Source organism: Micropterus dolomieu, linkage group LG14 (assembly GCF_021292245.1).
Source record: "Micropterus dolomieu isolate WLL.071019.BEF.003 ecotype Adirondacks linkage group LG14, ASM2129224v1, whole genome shotgun sequence".
Classification (NCBI taxonomy): domain Eukaryota; kingdom Metazoa; phylum Chordata; class Actinopteri; order Centrarchiformes; family Centrarchidae; genus Micropterus; species Micropterus dolomieu.
The window spans coordinates 23263524-23283022 of NC_060163.1; the positions used below are offsets into that span (position 1 = coordinate 23263524).

At 42.3% G+C, this 19499-nt stretch overlaps 1 protein-coding gene across 4 annotated transcripts; it reads right to left on the reverse strand.

Moving 5' to 3' along the window:
- Positions 1–18234, reverse strand: fbrs (fibrosin). Of its 4 annotated transcripts, none has more exons than XM_046068095.1 (18): positions 16433–18234; positions 13964–14140; positions 13610–13636; positions 13440–13469; positions 12976–13024; positions 12269–12614; positions 11894–12129; positions 11170–11468; positions 11017–11061; positions 10709–10807; positions 10161–10244; positions 9919–9957; positions 9403–9474; positions 9051–9204; positions 8609–8689; positions 7430–7513; positions 3479–3695; positions 1–2988 (listed from the first exon to the last, which is right to left on the reverse strand). In XM_046068095.1, exons 1-18 carry the CDS (start codon positions 16733–16735, stop codon positions 1416–1418), a joined length of 3915 nt encoding a protein of 1304 aa, XP_045924051.1. In that variant the 5' UTR covers positions 16736–18234; the 3' UTR covers positions 1–1415. The 4 variants fall into 4 exon arrangements, with proteins under 4 accessions (XP_045924051.1, XP_045924052.1, XP_045924054.1 ...); XM_046068096.1 differs by having other exon boundaries at positions 10161–10229; positions 16433–18233; XM_046068098.1 differs by lacking the exon at positions 9919–9957 and having other exon boundaries at positions 10161–10229; positions 16433–18233.
- Between the last annotated feature and the right edge of the window lie 1265 nt (positions 18235–19499).

Genomic DNA, 19499 nt, shown 5'->3' on the forward strand with positions numbered 1-19499 from the left:
TAAACAACAATTCATTTAATAATTAATCTTTGTGGTCTCTAGGGGAGGGGTTTGAAAGGTATAAAATGGTCATATTAAAATAATCGACCCAGTCTTTTCCCTCTCAGGATACCCACTGTCTAGTTGTCATTTGACACAAGTACATATATTTTTTTTTTTCAGTTCTTCAGCAGACGTCCCACTTATCCATGTATATAACTTATTTGTGTTGATGAAACAACTTGACTCCTTAGTCCCAAATGGATATAACACACAACCAATGACGCACACGCAAACCTCCCTTCTCAGCGTAACAAAGCCATAGATGAGATCCTTGAAGAGGCCAGAGGTTGCAATGGATACGGCTTAATGTTCACACACACTAAAAAGTTTTCTGTGAAGCAAGCCTTTTGCTTTGTCGTTTGCATGATTTGGAGAACAGATTACCTGGGGAGAGAGTACTGGTTGATACCCGAAACAAAGACAAATAACATAACAGTGAATATATTTATTATTATAGAAGATAATTAATGTTAAGAATAATAATTACAAAGGCAATTTCTCTAGACTACTATAATCTGGTCCTGCACATATAGTCAAGAGGAGACTGGGAAACAGTTACAGGAAGCTCTAAAATACTGTGTTCACTCACACAGTGTAGCACAAGTCATTTCGCCATTCATCCTTTTGAAAACAAACAAACAAAAAAAAACAAGCCAAAAAAGGTTGAATCTTGTTATCAGTGAAGCTGAGGGTTTAGATTTTTGGGTAAAGCAGGAAACTGAGGTGCAATGCTTACTGATCTTCATTAAATGGTGTCATCAGTAATCTGTCAATGACAAAAAGACACAACTTCACCATTGTATTTCTAAAGACCCTCATCCACAACACCCAGTCAGGGTTGATTGATGTAGAGGAGGGCTTTATAATATCCCATGAGTTAACCAAGCTGAGGATGAACCCTTGACATGTTTTCACAGTGTACATCCCTCTGGAAGTCATTTCCAATCCACCCGGAAAAGGCTTGCTGAAAAGCATGGATCATAATTCACCTGACAAATGGAAAAAAAATAAAAATAAAAATAGCTGTCCTCTGCCTCTTCATACACCTTTCAGAATTGACTTCGGTAATAACCAACAGCCAGTATAAAACTAAAAATACACCAAGGATGCACAGAAACCATGTACCTTTAAATTGCACAGACGGAACCATTGCGCATATTCCAAGTCACACTGATGAGTCTTGCATTTCCCTCCCTACAATCACCTCCAGCCAGTCATGGTTACCCCTTTCTTTGAGGTGGGACTGTAGTTGGTTTGGTTGTGGAACTGGGAGGGGGCAGGGTTTAGTAGTCTGCAAGAGGAAAAGGTGGCAGGTTGAGAGCAGCACAGTGATCCTGACATTTCCCTTAATCTCCTCCAGTGTTGTCCCTGTACTATCTGGACTCTCCGTCTTTGTGGGTGCTGTACAGTGCCAGCTCACCTGGCCCTCCAAGTCTTGAACCGCGGGGAGGTGTGGACGACCGGCTGGTGATGGACGGAATGAGTGGAGGCGGTACCCCCATTGACAGAGCTCCCACCAAGCCTGCGGGAGTCTTTGCCAGGATGCCGTTGGGCACGTGGTGTGGGTTTAGGTGGCCTAGACGGGCGTACAGGCCAGCGTGATGCTGGGAGGCAGGAGAGGCTCCAGGGGGGAGTGAGTGGGAGAGAAGGCCAGGGTGGAGCTGCTCCAGGTGAGCGGCGGTAGCAGCATGAGAGGGGCTTGAGAGATGTGAGCCAGGAGGAAGGTGTGGGTGCATCCCAAAGTAGCGAGCCCGCTCAAAGTCTTCCCTCAGGATCTGTGTACGCTGCTCCTCATCCATCAGTCCTCCTCCAGGTGGTCCAAGGTGAGGGCGGTCAAAGTGATGGGCCATTAGGCCGAACTCCTGACGGGCAGCAGAGGTGGGGGCAGAAGAGGTAGATGTCGGAGGGTGGTGAGAGGCGACTGAAGCAGCTGCTTCTAGAAGGCGCTGATGCTGGAGCAGTCGAGTCAGATGTGGATCAGATCGAAGGGCTAGGTGAGGGTCTGACCAAAGTGCCAAAGCCTCCCTCCGATGCTGATGCTGCTGCTGAGCGGCCAGCTCCCTCCGAGGGTCCCAAGTGAAGCTATGTGGACCCTGTGGATGTCCGTGGCCTGGACCATGAGCGAAACGTTCTCCTCCTGGACCCACCATCAACCCAGCAGCCCCTGTGCTCCCCAGATAAGCTTCAATGGCCCTGGAGCGATCCAGCAGGGAAAGGTGTTGGTGGGAAGGAGGGTGGTTTGGAGCGTGTGACATGAGGGGAACACCAGTGGGAGTCAGTGATAAAGAGGAAGATGAAGGGGTACCAGACCTATGGTGGTGTGGATGGCTGTTGGGACGGTCAAAGCCGTGGTTGGGTGCCGGGGGAGGCAGGGTGATGGGGATATGCTCCGGCTCCTCTTTCTTCTCCTCTTTAACTTTAACTGGCGGGAGAAGCATGGGAGGTTTGGAGACGGGTGTTGTGGTCCGGTCAGACTTCTTGGCCTGAGACAAAGAAGTGACAGAGGCAGGAGCTGTGGAAGAAGCAGGGAGGCTGCTGTCTCTTTGGGAGTGTGAGGGTTCGTTGTGGAGGCTATGTGCTGTCGGGGCCAGTGGTCGGGGGTAAAGGTCCAAAGGAGATGGGGCTGAGCGGTTCGAGGGTGGGGGAGTAGTGAGCACAGAAGATGAGGAAGACCGTGGTCTGTCCCTGTCTGCTACTAAAGATGAGGAGCCAAGAGGCAGCCCCCGTGAAGACACTGTTGGCAGCGGCCTCTTATCCCCATCTCTGTCTCGCTCGCGGTCTCTGTCTCTATTTAAGCTGCGTGTCAGGTCCTCAATAGGACCACTACTCCCCGCCAGGGCACTACTGTGGCCATTAACGTGGGAAACTGGGGTGCTACTGCGGGGCTTGAAGGAAGGGGGAACTGGAGACATTCTCACAGGTGGTCGGCCATACAGCATATTGTCTCTGCAAAACACAATACAACAGTTAAATGACGGAAGCAAACAGTGACAAATCCATATTATGCATCACTTTAACTACAGTTAACACTAGTATAAATGTCCGGTTATATATGCATATACAGTATATAAAAGATAGACTGATAATTCAAGCTTTAATGGCAGCATGGATAATGTAAACAAGCTACAATGCACACTTGAATTAGTCAACAAATGGTTCTACAATATTGAGATACAAGAAAAATTTTGTTAGATCCTGCTGTGTTAAATTTATTTTGTGTTTTAGTTTTGCTAATTGCTAATCAGTACCCACATTACAGTAGTACAGTAAGGGAGATCCGTGATCATAGGACTGCCTAAGTCCTATGATCACGGATCTCCCTTACTGTACTACTGTAATGTGGGTACTGATTGCTAACTAATACCACCTCAAGTCAAAACATCCAAGCTACTCCTTTAAATATAAAGCCAGCACTGTAATCAGCTGAATGTCATACCTGTCCTTTTCGTCCTTGATGTGGGGGATGTCTCTCCTCTCGCCTTCCTTTCCTCGATCCCGCTCGTCACGCTTGTCTGCCCCTTTAGCCCAGCTGGGGCCAGAAGGGAACCCAGATGGGCCACCATGTAGACGGTTCCATGGGTCATGATGGTTAGGGTTGGGCAAGCCTCCAACCACACTAGCCGGTGACTCTTTAGGGGCGAATACAGAGCTCGCTGCAAACCAAAAAGACATTTTGTGTTAGAAAGCAAACCAAAACAAAAAAAACAACAACAACAACAACAAAACACTGCATAGTGGTTAACAAGTAGAAGTCAGATAAACACATTTTATACCTTAAAACCTTCCAGTTAAATATTTTGCAAAACTGTTGTGTGCCATCTTGTGGAAGTAAAATCCACATGCTTTACACCACGTTTTATTGTTAGCATCTGATCTGATATTAAAAAGTTAAAAGTAACACAAGTCCATTTTATAGCTCTAAACTTGCTTGTATTGTTTGAACAACTTCTGTACAAAGGAAATAGTGATCAAAACAAGTTGGTCCTTGCTAAATGATCAAACCTCTTGTAACCCTTAAAGCGACATGGTTTAGCAATCTCTCCCAGCTTGGTCTAGTTGTTCCAACACAACTAAATGATGGGAAAACCCCCCAATAAACCATCATTTTTACCCAATTTGACAGAAATGTCTAATCCATGCTTTTATATTGGACTTTGATTTAGACTGCTTCCAGTCTTCACAGCTTAAATTAATGCATCCAACCTTGTACTTGTATATCAATGACAAAGCCCAGCACAGCCAACCACAGCATGTCTCTGACAGTGACAGCTGAGCTGTAGCTGTGCTATAAGACAGGAGAGAAAAGCATTAAGGGAGAAGAAAAGCAGTGAGTGATGCAAACAAACGCCTCAGCCAAAGTTAAGACAAGTTTATCCTGCTCGGCAGTGGACGTAGGGCTGGGTATTTAAATCTCCAAACTAAGAGTAACAAAAAATGTCCGGTAACAAGTGCTTGGTCAGATTTTTTTTAAATGTTTTTACTTACTAAGTAATCTAATAATTCCTGATTTTTAGTTTATACAGGATATATTTAGGTGACGTTCTTGTATGTAAACATTATACATACACCTGATGCATTTAAAAAACATTCTTTGAGAAAAACTTGTCTATGGTAGCATTTTTTGCAATGTCTCCATCAAAAACGTAATGTTTTGATTATCGGTACCAAACCTCAAATATATCTATATCCTGGCACCAGGATTTCTAAAACAATTCCCAGGTCTAGATCAAAGCTGCGCTGGTAGTAGTAAAGGCAGGAAGAGGGAATAATCAGAGGCGGTGTTAAAGCTCCACCATGTATTTATGACCAGATCTCAGTTCCTCACTAAATATCCGCTGTAGTTGTTTTACAGTTAGGAGACGTGTGAGTAAGAGAAGTGTGTTGTTAATAGTTTTATTTAAGCCTCCTCATATCCTACAATTAAACCATGCAGTACTGCACTGTCACAAGAAATGCTCACAATACAATATCCATTTTATTGTCTGATAGTGGCATGAGAGGAACATAACCAGCTACAGTCAGAAATCTGTCATGAGAATAACAGGCTAGCATGAAAGTTGATCAGTCTCTTTGGAAATAGCCCCCTCCCCACTTCCTGTTTTCAACCCACACCACATTAGCAGATTAGCTGCTGAATACAACAAGTAGCTGCAATCTGGATGAATCCTTTACCGTTGGTACTTAAAAATAACCTGCTAAAAGCATATTAATCTTCCTAAGTGTTAATTTGACTTCTTTACAAAATTTTAATTCAAGATGTTTACAGACTTTGTGATATTAATGGATAATCTTATTTTACAAAGTGCTATTGTAACTATAATAGATGTGAGATTTGTTATGCAAGGATCTACAGAGGCCATTGAAAAACTTAAAATATGGATTACCTAGCGAAGTGTGACACTAGTGAGCTCAGGCTTGTGCGCGTGTAAGATGCATTGCTTTCCGCGCCTCGGTTCTGTTTTGAACAGACTTGATTGCCGACGTCAATCAGGATTGGTCCGACTCGACAAGCCTCAACAATCACTAATCATCGTTTTTCATTAGCCGAGTATGGAGAGGAGATCCAATCACAGTAAGACTGACAATTTGTGTGTTTCACGATACTCCCACGCTCAGACAGATATGCCGACGATTTATACATTGAATAGCAGTGCATTACATGGGTGAGAAGACTTAATTGTTTTCCGCCCACACATGTTCTTTACTTCGATTAAATTGAATCCAATCTTTCCTAAGTTCCAAATATTACACTTTTTTCAGTTGACAAGTTGTAATCACAAACCCGGAGTACTCTTTAACACGCATACCGTACCTTATAGCATCTACCCTACAGACAGAGCTCTAGAGTTGCAGTGAGACTTAAAGGATAGGTTTGGATTTTTGAAGTCTGTCTTCAACCCTCATATGCCACATGTATATTGATTTACTGGTTGTTGTAATTATTCCTCCTGTCCATACTTGATGTGACGTGATCCCTTCCTTGTGCGAGTATACTGTAAAAGATGGGGGACAAAACCTCACAGTGTTCTGTGCAAAAATGCTTTTCAAATTCAAGCTGTAGCCAATGAGGCTTCAGCATTCTGAGTTACCCAAATAGGGTAAAAATTTAGAACAAAATTCCCTCTGCATGCTTCTCCAGACAGCATTTCCTTGTTGAGTCCTAGTATTTTGTTGCATCTAGGTTTGTTGTTACACAACACCAGTAATAAATCTACACAAGACAGCCAGGATACACTTGATTGGGCCAACTCTAAAGACTGCTAAAGCCTCATTTTAGCATCAGCTGAACATTAGGATGCATTGTTGAACTGAAGGAGGACTGTGGATGTTGTCTCCCATTTCTTAAGTGGAGTCTCCTAAAATGGATCACTTCATGAAGAGCAGGAATGTTTACAAAGACTAAAAGCCTTTTCACACGGGAAGCGATTTACGCGCCTCGTAATTCATTTTCAATGAGAGGGAAGGGAGGCGAGGGCATTTGCGACAGGCGTAGCGACAAGCGGGCGTGTTCTGTGAAACTGTCGCGGTTGTGCTCGTCTCACGCACACGCCCGCCCCTCTGTACGCGACGCGCAGCACAAAAAGAAGATGGATGAGAGACTGATCCTCGCCGTCTGCGACTTCCCTGAAATATATAAGTGTTCACTGAACAGTTATCTGGACATTAAGAGGAGGGCATTTGCACGACTAGATTTATCATCTATATGAGTATAAATAATATAATATAGCCTAGCAACTAATGTTACTTATAGTTTTACTAAGGAATACAGTAGCGCACAGAAGCTGTTGCCATGGTTACCATCTAAAGAGTGCCTTCCGTTTACTCTCGTATCTGTGTTCACATGACAAGCGCAGAGCGACCAGGGCCAGGCGACTACGCAGGCAGAGTGTCGCTTCCTGTGTGAAAAGACCTTAATATGGTCACCATTGTGCAGCAAAAAAGCGGTCTCCATTTTTGCTCCAACGCAATATGGCGTCATCTGGCAGGGCTCTGCAGCGGCCAATCAAGAGAAATTATTTAGTAAAAGGTGACGCCATTTTTCTTTGCATCGAAAGATAAAACAATTCCTGCCGTGCCACCCGAGTAAAATCCTGTCTCATAGTATTATAAATGGCTGTGCAGTGTTTTGGCATCTGATAAGCCTTCAAACTGATTCATCTCTTACCCAAAATGGACTGCATTTCACTGTCTCACGGGTACCTGACGCTAGACCAATGCAGAGCCTGAAGTTGTTTTAATTCAGGGCCTTTTCTTCAGTCTGAAAGGCCACTTACTCTTTCAACATACACATGACAAGAGAGGATTGTGTTAAGACAGACTTGGAAAAAAACCCTAAACCTATCCTTTAAGCCTCGTGTTTCAAGAGTAGAGAAACCGTAAGACTGACCCAGTGTTGGGCTGCCAAGTCCTCCAAAGGCACCAGAACCGAGGGCTCCCAGGGGGGTGAAGGGTGGGGATCGGCCATACGGATCTAAGACACCAACGCAGATAATCATCAGAAATGCTGTGTTGATACAAAGGCTCATGGAATTATATTTCTATAAAAGGGTTTAAGCCGTGCTTAAACTTCTGAAATGTCTTCATTCACATGCAAGAACATGGACACAAAAATACTGCAGTTTTACTGAATCAAAACGGAGCTAAATTCCAAGTTACATTTAAAGGTTGAGTGTTTACGTTTTAGTGGCATCTAGTGGTGAGGGTTGCGAATTGCAACAAACGGCTCACGGTGCATTCACTTGCTCCTCGGAAGAAATAAGTAGTCATAATAAATGTATTAATTCTAATGTCATTTGTAAATTCAGCAGTAAAAAAAAAAATAACTAACTTTGTACTTTTTCCTCCATGAGGTTGTACATTATATCAATTTAATACTGTACTTCTTTATGTCCCATGGACACTTTATTCCTCTTCAATAAAGATTTGAGGAGGAAAAAAATAAATCTGATTATTCCGCGACAGGAATGCACCATCAGTCACCGCTCACGCCTCCCTTTGCAAGCATGGAGGAGAAGCTACTGTGGCCGACACCCTCTGTCTGCTCTTTTGCTAAATAATACGTGTGGGCCTCCGTTTGTCCAAATTTCACTTCTCTTCTCACGTTTAATAAACCAGACCAGTAATAATACTACTACTACTAATACTACTTGTTTTTCGTATGTAGTCAACGTAGTGACAAAATTCTGTAGCAGTTTGTCCGTTTTGGACCACTGTAGAAACATGGCGGCACGACGTGGTGGCGTCCATGTAAGAGGATTCGCGGTGAATGTAGATAGAAATGTCTCATTCTAAGGTAATAACATAACGGTTCATTATATGCCGCTGAAAACATAGTTATGTATATTATATTGCATTTCTGTCAATAGATCCTCCTAAATTATTATTATAATTACACACTCAACATTTAACTTATGGAAACTCTACCAACGATAAATGTGCAAATGGTTTCTATTAATTTATGAATAGTCAAGGTCAAAGTAAAATCTCAGGTAGGTGAATCAAAGCGACAGACAGTGGTTGTGGTGTACAAGTGGCATACAGATGTGCCTTTTTAAGCTGCTCTTACCCAAGTGTGCAGTTGGTGGGAGGAAAGAGGAGTGGGGCGTTGATGGGGAGATGAAAGGAGCTGAGGACGGATTGACTGGCCCTGAGGGGAAAGAAGTAATAGTAAAGGAAAATAAATGTCACAAGTAATCAAATCAAGTTTCTTTCTCTCTCTCTCTCTCTCTCACTCTCACACACACACACGCTGTGACTCAAGATAGCAATGCTGTCAAACCTCAGGGATGTGAGGACAGAACTAATCAGAAAGCAAATAATAAGTGGTAAGAGAAGGAGTTGATGAGTTCTTTAAGAAATTAGTAAAATGTGTGTGTGCAGCAGTGAAATACTGAAACAACACTAAGGACAAATTGCCCAGACAGCATTTATACCATTTAAGTCATGCAACACATTAAATTCACATTCTGCCAACTGTTCTTGGGAGACAAAAATATTTAGGCTAGCACCTGTAGCTGAGAACAGACTGGGCGGCCTGGTCAGATCATGAGTCGGGGGCAGGGCTCCTCCTATGGGCCCGAGGGGGCCCAGTCCCCCAGCTCCAGGAAGACGGGCCAGCAGGTCACTACGGAAGTCCAACTTGTGAGGATCAGCCTGCATCAGCTGAAAGAATTGGGTAGAAAAGTTAACCAGGCATTTAAGGGAGTTAAGACCGCTTCTATTTAAACCTTTCTCTGTCTACTGAGTGACCATCTCACTGGGATACAACTACTTAATGATTTTATTCTCTCAATATGCCTATTCAATTGAACTGTATTTTACAAATCAGGGAAATTACAGCAAATGATTTCAAACACGTACCTTTACTTTTTTCTGATGGGTTAGAATCATCCAGGCCACATATACATGCATAGCACACCATTTTCCTGGTTTCTGCAAAGCAAAAACAAAAAATAGCAGGTGTTTATTATGTTACTCCACGAATCTCGCATGCGCAACTTTAAAGCCTTTGCACACAGAGTCAGATGTTCTTCCTGTTGTTCAGAAATCTCTTGTCTAGCCTCTAGACAAGGGCTGTTTTCCAGCTGAAGATAAGGTTACTCACTAGAGCGCAGGATAAGTTTGGAGAAATAAAATAAAAAAAAGTCAGTGATAAATGCATAAGCAGCGATACAAGGAAATCACGGACATACATTATACACGGGGTAATTTCTGGGTCTGAAGTATCTAACTGGGTGTGCAAGGGCAGGATAATAGACCAGTAGCAGTCAAGATTACAAGTGAGATTAGTGCAAAGAGTGAGTGAAGCAGTGAAAAAGTAAAACAGGCTGAAGGTTTTAAGGAGCCAAGGGATTCAAAACATCTGTTTTTGCTTACATTACTGATTTTCAACGATGTCCCAAATGGATCAGTTAGCTACAAGAGAACAGAAGTGTGAAACCACTTTTAATCAGCATATCTCCCTCTTTATGAGGAATAGTTTTGCACTCTTTACTGCACTGACTAGGCCCGTGTTGCAGCACATCTTCGCCTAAACTGGCTGTCCACATCTCTGCAGTTCTATGCAAACAGAAGGAATGATGCAAACTGCAGCTTGTAAGTAAGCATGTGGTCCTTACCCTGGGGTCTTTGGGCTGAAGGTGGTGAGGCACAACCCCGAGTCTTGCGCTTATATCAGAACCGGTTCCCTGAGGGACAAGAGGCTGTCAAACACAGCACAACACATCAGCCACAACCTACTGATCTAAAAATGATATACACCTGATGGTTCTCATGTGTTCTCACTGTAACTGAAGCTGGTAGGGCCAAGCACCGACTAGATCACAACAAATCTTTTTTTCTTTTTCCTCTGAAATCATTTTTCAGAGGGTACGTAAGGCTACATGATTACAAAGGTAGACTTTATGAAGCCCCCGCTGTGAGAGGGTCAGCGCGCCGCGATAAATTACCATCCGGGGCTTGTGACATTGTCTGTGAAGTCCTAATAGTTATTAAACACACTTGGTATTTTCATCAGTGGAATCCCAGTGTGAGCGATCAAATGAAAAGGTCATTCTGGCCAATGTCGAGACAAAAACTGCACCAGGTAATGAGAAGTCCCCTGACAAAATTACATCTAGGGGGGCCTAGGATTAATTAATGCAAAGATGTGAAGAGATTTTCTCACCTTTGGCTGAAATGCTCCTTGCAAGGAGCTGAAAGGCCCAGCAGGAGGAATCACAGGCTGGATACTCGGCACTGGGGGTGGTGGGTATTGTTGAAAGAACTACCACGACAGACACACACACAGTTTAGTGACCACTGAACAAGTAAATTAAATCAATGCTGTATGGTACCCTTTAAATTGTGTTATTGTTTCAGCTGTCTAAGGACCTAAAATAGAGCGGAAAGTTATTCTACACCTTGTGGTTTTATCATCTAATCTGTAAATTATTGTCACCCTCATAAATCCGTAAGGTTACACAAAGTACTCACAGGGTGTCGGTACAGCCCGTCCATTTTTCCGGGATACTTATCAAACTGAAAAGACAAAAGCAATGCGTGGGTTAAAACATCTCAAAAAACACATTCCAGTCACACTGGAATTTCAAGTACGACGCAGATGTTCAGCATAAGAAAGCATCTCACCAGAGGCGGTGCGGTAGCTGTGGGGTGCAGGAATGAAGGGTGTGTGAAGTGGTGGGTGTGCGTATGTTGGTGCTGGTGGTTGTGTTGATGGAACTGGAAGGCCAGGGGCTGTACGCTCGTCTGGTTCTGAGACGTCCGGCCTGATGAACCCGGTGCGGAGCCAGATGTTGATGGACCACCAGGAGTGGAGCGGCCTGCAGCTGCGGCATTATTGTCAGCCCCTGGGACGCTGCGTCTGCCCTCGCGCTCTTGCGAATTCAAGAAGTGGGAGTTTAAGTTTTGACGCATCATTTCCTGATCTATAGTGGAGGGTGTCAAGAAAAGGGAGAGAAAATAAATAAAGTTAATTAAAAAAATTAAAACATTCACATCATAAATCATACCCCTGATTGGCATAAATAGTTTACAATGTTCATACATTATATTGCCTGCTTTTACCACATGACAGACTCAAGAATAATAATTTATTTTGAAAAAAAGTGCTACTAATTTCCAAACACAATGCAACATGCAGCTTCTGCTTTCTACAACAAATGTAATACTTGTAGAGCTGATGGGATCACACTTTAGTTTATCAATACACAACTTCCTCAACACCCGGACGAACCCAGACAACTGCCAGAGGAAGTCTGGGTTTGGTTTATTTTAGTAACGTTTTAGTCATAACTGAAAGAGAGCGGCAGACAGTAACAGCAGTGAAAAGAAGCATTCCTGTTGACTGTACCTGCTGCTGTTGAGTGGGCAGGACCTTGTAGTAGAGGTGGAGGGGGAGGCAGGCCAGGTGAGGATGTGAACAGAGCACCAGAGTTGGCACGGGATGGGGGTCGGAGGGGCCCTGAGGTTCCTGAGCCCCTCATGTAGGGCAGGGACACACTGGTGGAAGGAGTCGGGGGACGCATGGAGGATGAGGAAGATGCAACAGATGAAGCAGCTAAGGGAGGTTTGACTGGGGTGCTGCTCCTGAGATGAAACAAAACAATAATAATGAATCACATTTTCCATTTTTGGCACTCAAATCCAATCACTGAAAAAGAATTAAGCCAAGAGGGGTTCACTGTAAAAACAAAACAACAAAAAATGATCCTCCTCATTTACATACCTGTTGTAGATGGCGTGAGATCGTCCAGCCAAAGTGAGGAAGGGTTTGGGTTTGGAGAGTGGGGGGCTGCCGTTGTGGCGGCTGCCGTTACCATTGAACGGGTTGTGACGGGGGACCCCGCCTGAGGGGGCGACCGGGTGGGAAGGCAGGCAAGAGAAGGGGGCAGAAGAGGTAGAAGAACCACCGGGCTCTGGGAAATGCTGCTCCAAGTTTTTCTCCTGGCTTCGCTCCAGGCCAGATACTCTCGGCGTCACCATCAACCGTGAGATGCCACCACAACGGGCCAGTAGAGGCGGGCAGCTTTTGCCCATGGATGTGCCCATGTTTGAGGGGGCTTGTTCCAAAACTACAGAGGAGAAACAACATAAGTCAGCGTTTTAGAGTAAACATGAGAAACGTATGTAGAGGGAAACCATGGAAATTAATTTGCACTACACCCATACCATGGAATACCAAACACCTGATCTTTCAAGTCATGCTGTATATGTAAGCTGTGTATTCTGATCCTTTCATATTTGCAGATAATTGACTAAAATCATCGCCAGTGTCCCATTTAATCAGAATATAATGTCTTAAGTATTAAAGCAATCTCAGCTACTTTAATAATTTTCTGTTAAGATCTAAATATAGGCTTGTGAGGGCCCGTCAACTGGCACATCAGATCAGGAAAATAAAGAAGTCGATGGGCAGAACTGAATTTCTCATACCTTTCCGAGTACTGACTGTGAACACTGGGTCCATGTCATTGTCAGACGCCTAGATGGGAACACAAAACAAAGAGTTAATTTAATCTATACTCAACAAAAGCTAACATATTCATCTGTAATTTCTTATACCATATAAAGATGTTAAATAACAGATATCATACTTATTTATATATGTTATATCATATTTTAAATGTAAATGTTTCTATTTCTATGTATGTTTTTGCTTGCTTTTTTTCCCCTGATCATTTTTTATTTTATTAATAAAATCTCTTTAGAAATGTCAAACAAATGATTTGAGTTTATTTTTGAATTCCCATTCAACAATACTGTCTGATGTTTCCACCAAGTGATGGCAACAAAGTTGACAAAGCGTGACAAGCAGTACGAACTGTGTTAAGTGTCACACATTCACTAAGAAAAACCTGTGATTAATATTGATAAGAGAACAAGTTAGCAGTACACACCTTGTCTCCTGTGTCACTCTCAGTGTCACACTAAAAGAAGAAAAGGTGGGGAAAACAGTCAAGAGTTGCATTTGTTAGAATATTTCAGGCAGTTTGCAGAAACACGGCACAGTGTTGCAGGACACTGATACAGCAGAACATCATGTTCCCTAAAATATTAGAAAACTCACAATGTAGCCAGTCTCCAAAGGATGTCCCTAGAAAGTAAAACAGTGTATTAGCTCCAATGGTTTTCAAACATTTAGATCATTTACAGTGATTTAACTTTTTAAAAAATGTCAAATATCTTTCCTGGTTGTAAGGAATCACCCTGCGCTGCTTCATTAACAAAAACGACCTTGAATGATGTGTGTTGTAAACCAGTTTTACAAGGTCATTTTAAACGGCAGTATGTACAGGTCACCAGCAGTACAGATATGTAAACATATCTATTTGATTTAGAATTAGCTCGACATCTCATATGACAAGATGAAGGAAGATCCAGCCAACACATTAAAGCTTAGTAGAGTCGTAACACGGTTCACCTCTATCCGCCTTCTCTTATTTCTACTCTTGTTCCAACAGCTGCTGGAGTAGCTGTGCGGGGCTCCTTCCTCCGGCTCTGACAGCGGACCTCCACCATTCTCCTCCGGCCCTCTCTTCCCCTTGCTCCTCCTTCCCAGCATATCAGTGCGCTGACTGGGCTTCAGAGAGCAGTCCATCTGATAAGGAGATGTGGAAAAAAAAAATCTGTGTTTACCAATAAGCATGACATGCACGCCAGAGGGCAAAGACCATAGGCTCGATACATGGTGATTAATGTCCTGACAGACCTAATTTGTGCATAGTTTCTACTCTGAGTGATCGCAAAAATAGAAACACAGGAATGATGTAATGCAATACAACAGCCTGCATCAGACTATTACTTCAGCTGTTTGCATGCACACTCACTCATATGGTGTGTTTTGGGGTTGACCAGTACTGAACTTGACTGTGATATTTGGTCCACCACACAACTTAAAGCCTAAATAAGTTAGTGTAAAGTTTAATCAGCATCTCTCTGACAAACATCCATGATAAAATAAAACCATATCTACATCAAGGGGGTCAGAAGATAAATCTGAGGAGTTGTGAGATGATTAACAAGTTAGAAAAGAGAAATAAGCATCTCCGCTACACAAAATATGTAAAGAACTTGACAAGAGTTTCAAAAAATGTATTTGGCTTCAACTATTAATAATAATAATAATAATAATAATAATAATAATAATAATATTTTATTTATTATTGTGTTAATTATTCCTTTTGATTGCATTTTTTATTGTCGGATGTTTCTGTTTTAAATATATTCAAAATACATTTAAAACACTTAATAATAATAATAATAATAATAATAATAATAATAATATAGAACAATAAGAAATTATTATTTAATTTTTTTTTTGGTAAAAAAAAAAAAAGTAGCAGAAGTTAAAAAATAAAAAAAACTTTAAAAGAGTATTACCTCTCCAGGCCCCCCAAAAATTAATAGAATGAAACAATTTAAAAAGTGAAAAAAATCCCTATTTGGTCAAACTGCTCATAGACATTTTCAGTGATGAGGGGTTGTGAGTAGACGATGCTTGGCTGTAAAGGGTCACAAGCTCAAAAGGTTAGGAACCAGTGACCTATATGCAAAGACAGTTTGAGTACAGAGTGGTTCTTCAAACCCCAAGACAGTTTTCAAGAAAAACAAGGTGACTAAACTATTTAGTGAAATGTATATCCAAATAAATGTACATGGCGTAAAACAAGTGCAATCCAATTAAATAGCGGGTGTGAATTACAAGGTCATGTTGCTGCATATATTCCACAACTACTATGTGAGAAAAATGGACTACGTAAACTTAAAATGACCACATATTGTCATTATTCTGTTTGGTAGACGGGTTTGGTTGGATCCTTCAAGGTTATGAAGTTTGTGTTGTTTATTATAGAATAATACTGTCCCTAAAATAGATACTTGCATTTGGAATAAAAAATAAATACAACTCAACATGAAAATCGTTGTTTTTAAATAAATTATATTTTACAGAATAACTTCGGGCAGTTACTGTTAATAAATTCAGGCAGGAAATTTGATGTTCACATAAAAGGAAATTGCCACATTCCACCAGTAAACACTGTTGTTTTTGCTTCAGATAGTAACCAACCATCAACCTAAGCATTCACTGGTTCATTTGACTGTAAAATCAAGTTACCCAGAAGAACAGAGGAACTGTATGAGTGCGTCTATATAGGCAGTTTTACAACATAAGGTACTGATAAATAATTTGATATCCTGTTCAAAAGCACCAGATCCACCCTGACAGCATTTTAACTAATATTAGAGATTATTTCTCCTCATCCGAATGTTAACTGTGTCTCGTCAACATTGTGTAAATATTTATATACATATATGTATGACTGTTTGATGATACTTCACACTAACTAACTGATTTCTTCCCTGCCTTGATGAATAGACAACAGACCTGACTGAGCAAGTTAGGAATTAAAAAGGTATTAGGTGAATAATCACTCCTGTTGAGTAAGAGACAATTAAGCTTTTTCTAGCGGATTAGTTTTTTTGTTCTTTCTCTAAAAGGCCATTTAGCAGCTCATCAACACCTTGTTGAATTAGAACATGAATAATTTAGGCTACTCCAGAGCCATCAGAGGGATGCCTTGAGGTTTGGGGTTGCCTGAGTGGATTGCTTTCTCCAAGCAAGGGATGGTGTCAGAGTTCGGGAGTTAAATCTGCAGCTTTTTCACACCTTTAGCTGGAGGGAAGAAGGATTTGACGTGAAGGAGAGAGTTAAGAGGATGTCTAAGTTTTAATCTCGCTGCTCTGTACACACACACAAATGAAATTCAATTAGGAGGAAAGGGATGATCCAGCTGCCTGCCACGCCATATTAAAGAGTGATCCATCACTTAGTTTACACTCATGTAGAAAGTAAATGCTGTTTGATGAAATGACAGCTGTAGACATTTACCTCCAGTGCCTCCAAGCTGATAAAGCTCGCAATGGAGAAGCCATCAATGATGTCTTCCTCGCAGGACACAGACTCTCTCTTCCTCCGACGTGGAGGCCTGTGTCTCCCGAAACCGGGCCGGCATTCTCTCCCACCGGGACCCAGGATACTGTTTGTGCCACAAGCCTCCCGATCGGAGCCTGAGGACAGGGATGTGGCCCGCTCGTCGGCCAGGTTTACTCTCCTCCTCCGCCGCTCCCTGTCGCGCTGCGAACGGGACCGTCGGCTCTGCCTGAATCCAGTGCTCCGGCTCTGGCCCTCCATGTTGAAACGGCACCTTCTTCTGTAACTCCAGTGACACCAAAGGCACTTTATTCAAGTCCAGGTCCGGTGGGAGGCACCGAACCGCAAATAAAACACCACTACACAGGCCCCTCGCAGGGAGAGCCCCTGTTAAAATGGCGTTAATGGAACCAGTGGCTATTATTTACCGTCCTTTGACAACAGTCTATCGGCATCAGCGCCTTTCTTTCGGCGAAATTTTAGTGTCATCTCACAACTTAGATCCTCACGGGAATTTTAAAACATCCACGACATACACAAATGTCAGGACATAGCAGTTTGTGGCTAACCTTTGCTAGCTAGCAAGGAATTTAACCCGACAACCGGATAAGGTAAACGCATGTAAACAACAAAAAAAAAAAAAAGACAAGTTGTGTTGCTGACAAAACTAAATCGCTTAGGGATAAATTTCAAAGTTAAGCTCACCCCAACGATGCCATTGCTCAATACAATTCTCAAGGATTTCCTAAAAATTTCTGCACACGCTGACAAATGTATTTGCCTGTTAGCAAAAATGTACAATTAGCTAAGTTAGCAAGGCCAGAACCCAAATATCCTACACTAACACCCAAGTGGCCGTGACATTATTTCGCGTAAATGTGAATTATTGTTGGCAGCTAATGTAAATTACTCCCAATGTGAGGAGTAACGTTAAACGAGCTGAGTTAAAGTAGGTAATGCTAATGCTAAGGTAACGTTAAGCAAGTGTTGACTCCTCCAGCAAATTAGCTTCTTTTGCTCATTTGGTTAGCATGAACACGGCTAACTCAATACAGTACAATATATTCAGCCAGCAAACCTAAGAATAACACTCTATTCTTTAAACGTGGCTGTAAAGAGACAAGCCGGACAGTTCACCATGAAGCTAACGAATAATCCGCGGCCACGATAACTGAATTTCCTCCTGCCGACATGTTGATGGCCGATAGAAATGGTTGAATTCACATCAAAAGAAAGACGTAACGTTAGCATGTATGGCTAGCTAGCGTTAGCCGATCCAGCTGTTAGCTAGCTAAGCCACAAACAAGGACCTTTTAGTTTTTTTGTTTTTTTTTTTAAAGGAAGCAGAATTTTTTTGCAAGCAATCGCCCGTAGATTAAAGATAAATCGCTTCTTTTACACACACTTCGTCTTTCGTCCCACCTCCATCATAAAGAAAAAAAAATCAAGGCCCAAATATGAAAAGCCTCGGTGTCGATTTCCATAAACGAGGGTGTCGGCCAAGCCCCCGTCGGGCTGGTCAGCTCCTTCATGCAGCCTTCACTGTGTGTAATCCAATGTTTAGGATTAGTTGGACCACTCGCAGACGTTTCCGGTCAACGATTTCGTATACTCACTAAATCCAGTGTGCGAATACATGCGAGGGAGAAGCAGACGGGTTCCTGCTGCTGCTGCCCTTTCACAAGTTTCCACTGAATTGGAAATATATCGTGAAAATCAGTGAGACACAACCCTTGTCAGCCGTGCAGTGCATTGTGTGCGCCACTCTTCTTCCTCCGTCACCAAACTGGTTGTTGGTAGCTCTGCTTGTGCATACTGCCACCACGTGGAAAACAATGCTCCACTTTGTCTATTAGGTGGCTTTTTTTAATTAATCTACAGTGGTGAAAAGTACCCTACTGTTCAAAGGCTTGGGGTCATTTAGAAAAGTCCTTGTTTTCAAAAGAAAATACCATTTGGCCATTAAAATAACATCACATTCATCAGGAATACAGTGTAGAAATTGTTAATGGATGGATGACTGATGTTACTGGAATATCTACAGAATCAGAAACCACCAGCCCTGTGATCCAGTGGCAAGTTGTGTTTGCTAATCCAAGTTTATCATTTTAAAAGGCTAATTGAACGCTAGTCTCAACATCAACAATGAAGAGGTGACTCCAGGATGCTGTGAGTTTAAAAGAAAAGATTAATATTTTCTTTTTATTGGCTGGTCTGAAATATGGCTTTTGCATTCTGCCACCATGAGGAAACAAATTCTCCCCAGCTAATTTGTCAGCTTTTTATTTATTTATTTACAGTGGTGGAAAGTACATTTCTTCTTCTTTTCTTCTTCTTTTGTGTTTATTGGCAGTTGGCAGGAAAGTACATTTTCATCACTTCCCAGGAAACTCAACAAACGTAACCTATTGGCCTCAGGTGAAGATACCAACAACGGTCGTTCAGTCTTGGCCACAGGTAGTCTTAACGACTGTAACGACTGTCGTCACAGCAACAAGGAACACTAACGAACCTGCGGTATCGATGACCCGGGATAACGACCCCACTGAGGTTAAATAGCTGAGTTTCCCTGCCAGTCAGTCAGAACTGAAGAAGTCCTTTGGATGAGGGACGAAACGTCTTCCAGTATCTTCAACCAAGTCCAGTTGCCCTTGATTTTAACCTTCGTTGGATACATTTACTAAAGTACTGTACTTAAATACTTACTTTACCCCTACACTGTTGCTGTCTACGGTACCCAGTTGTTCAGAAAGTTTATTCTGCATCTGGATTAAACTTTTTGAACAACTGGGCCAAGATGTTGTTGTGTTTTTGTACACTGTAGTTTGTGTCTGTGTTTGGTTATGCCTGTTTTGTGTATATACACTGAGAGTAACGCTAATGTTTCGGACACTCCGCTCCAGCAGGAAGATGCACACCATACCACAAGAACACTTTCTTTCCATCTGCAACCAAGCCTCCTCAACAAGGCCCAGGTCTGTCACTGACTCTCATGCCCCCGACCACCACACTTGACCCCAAGCAA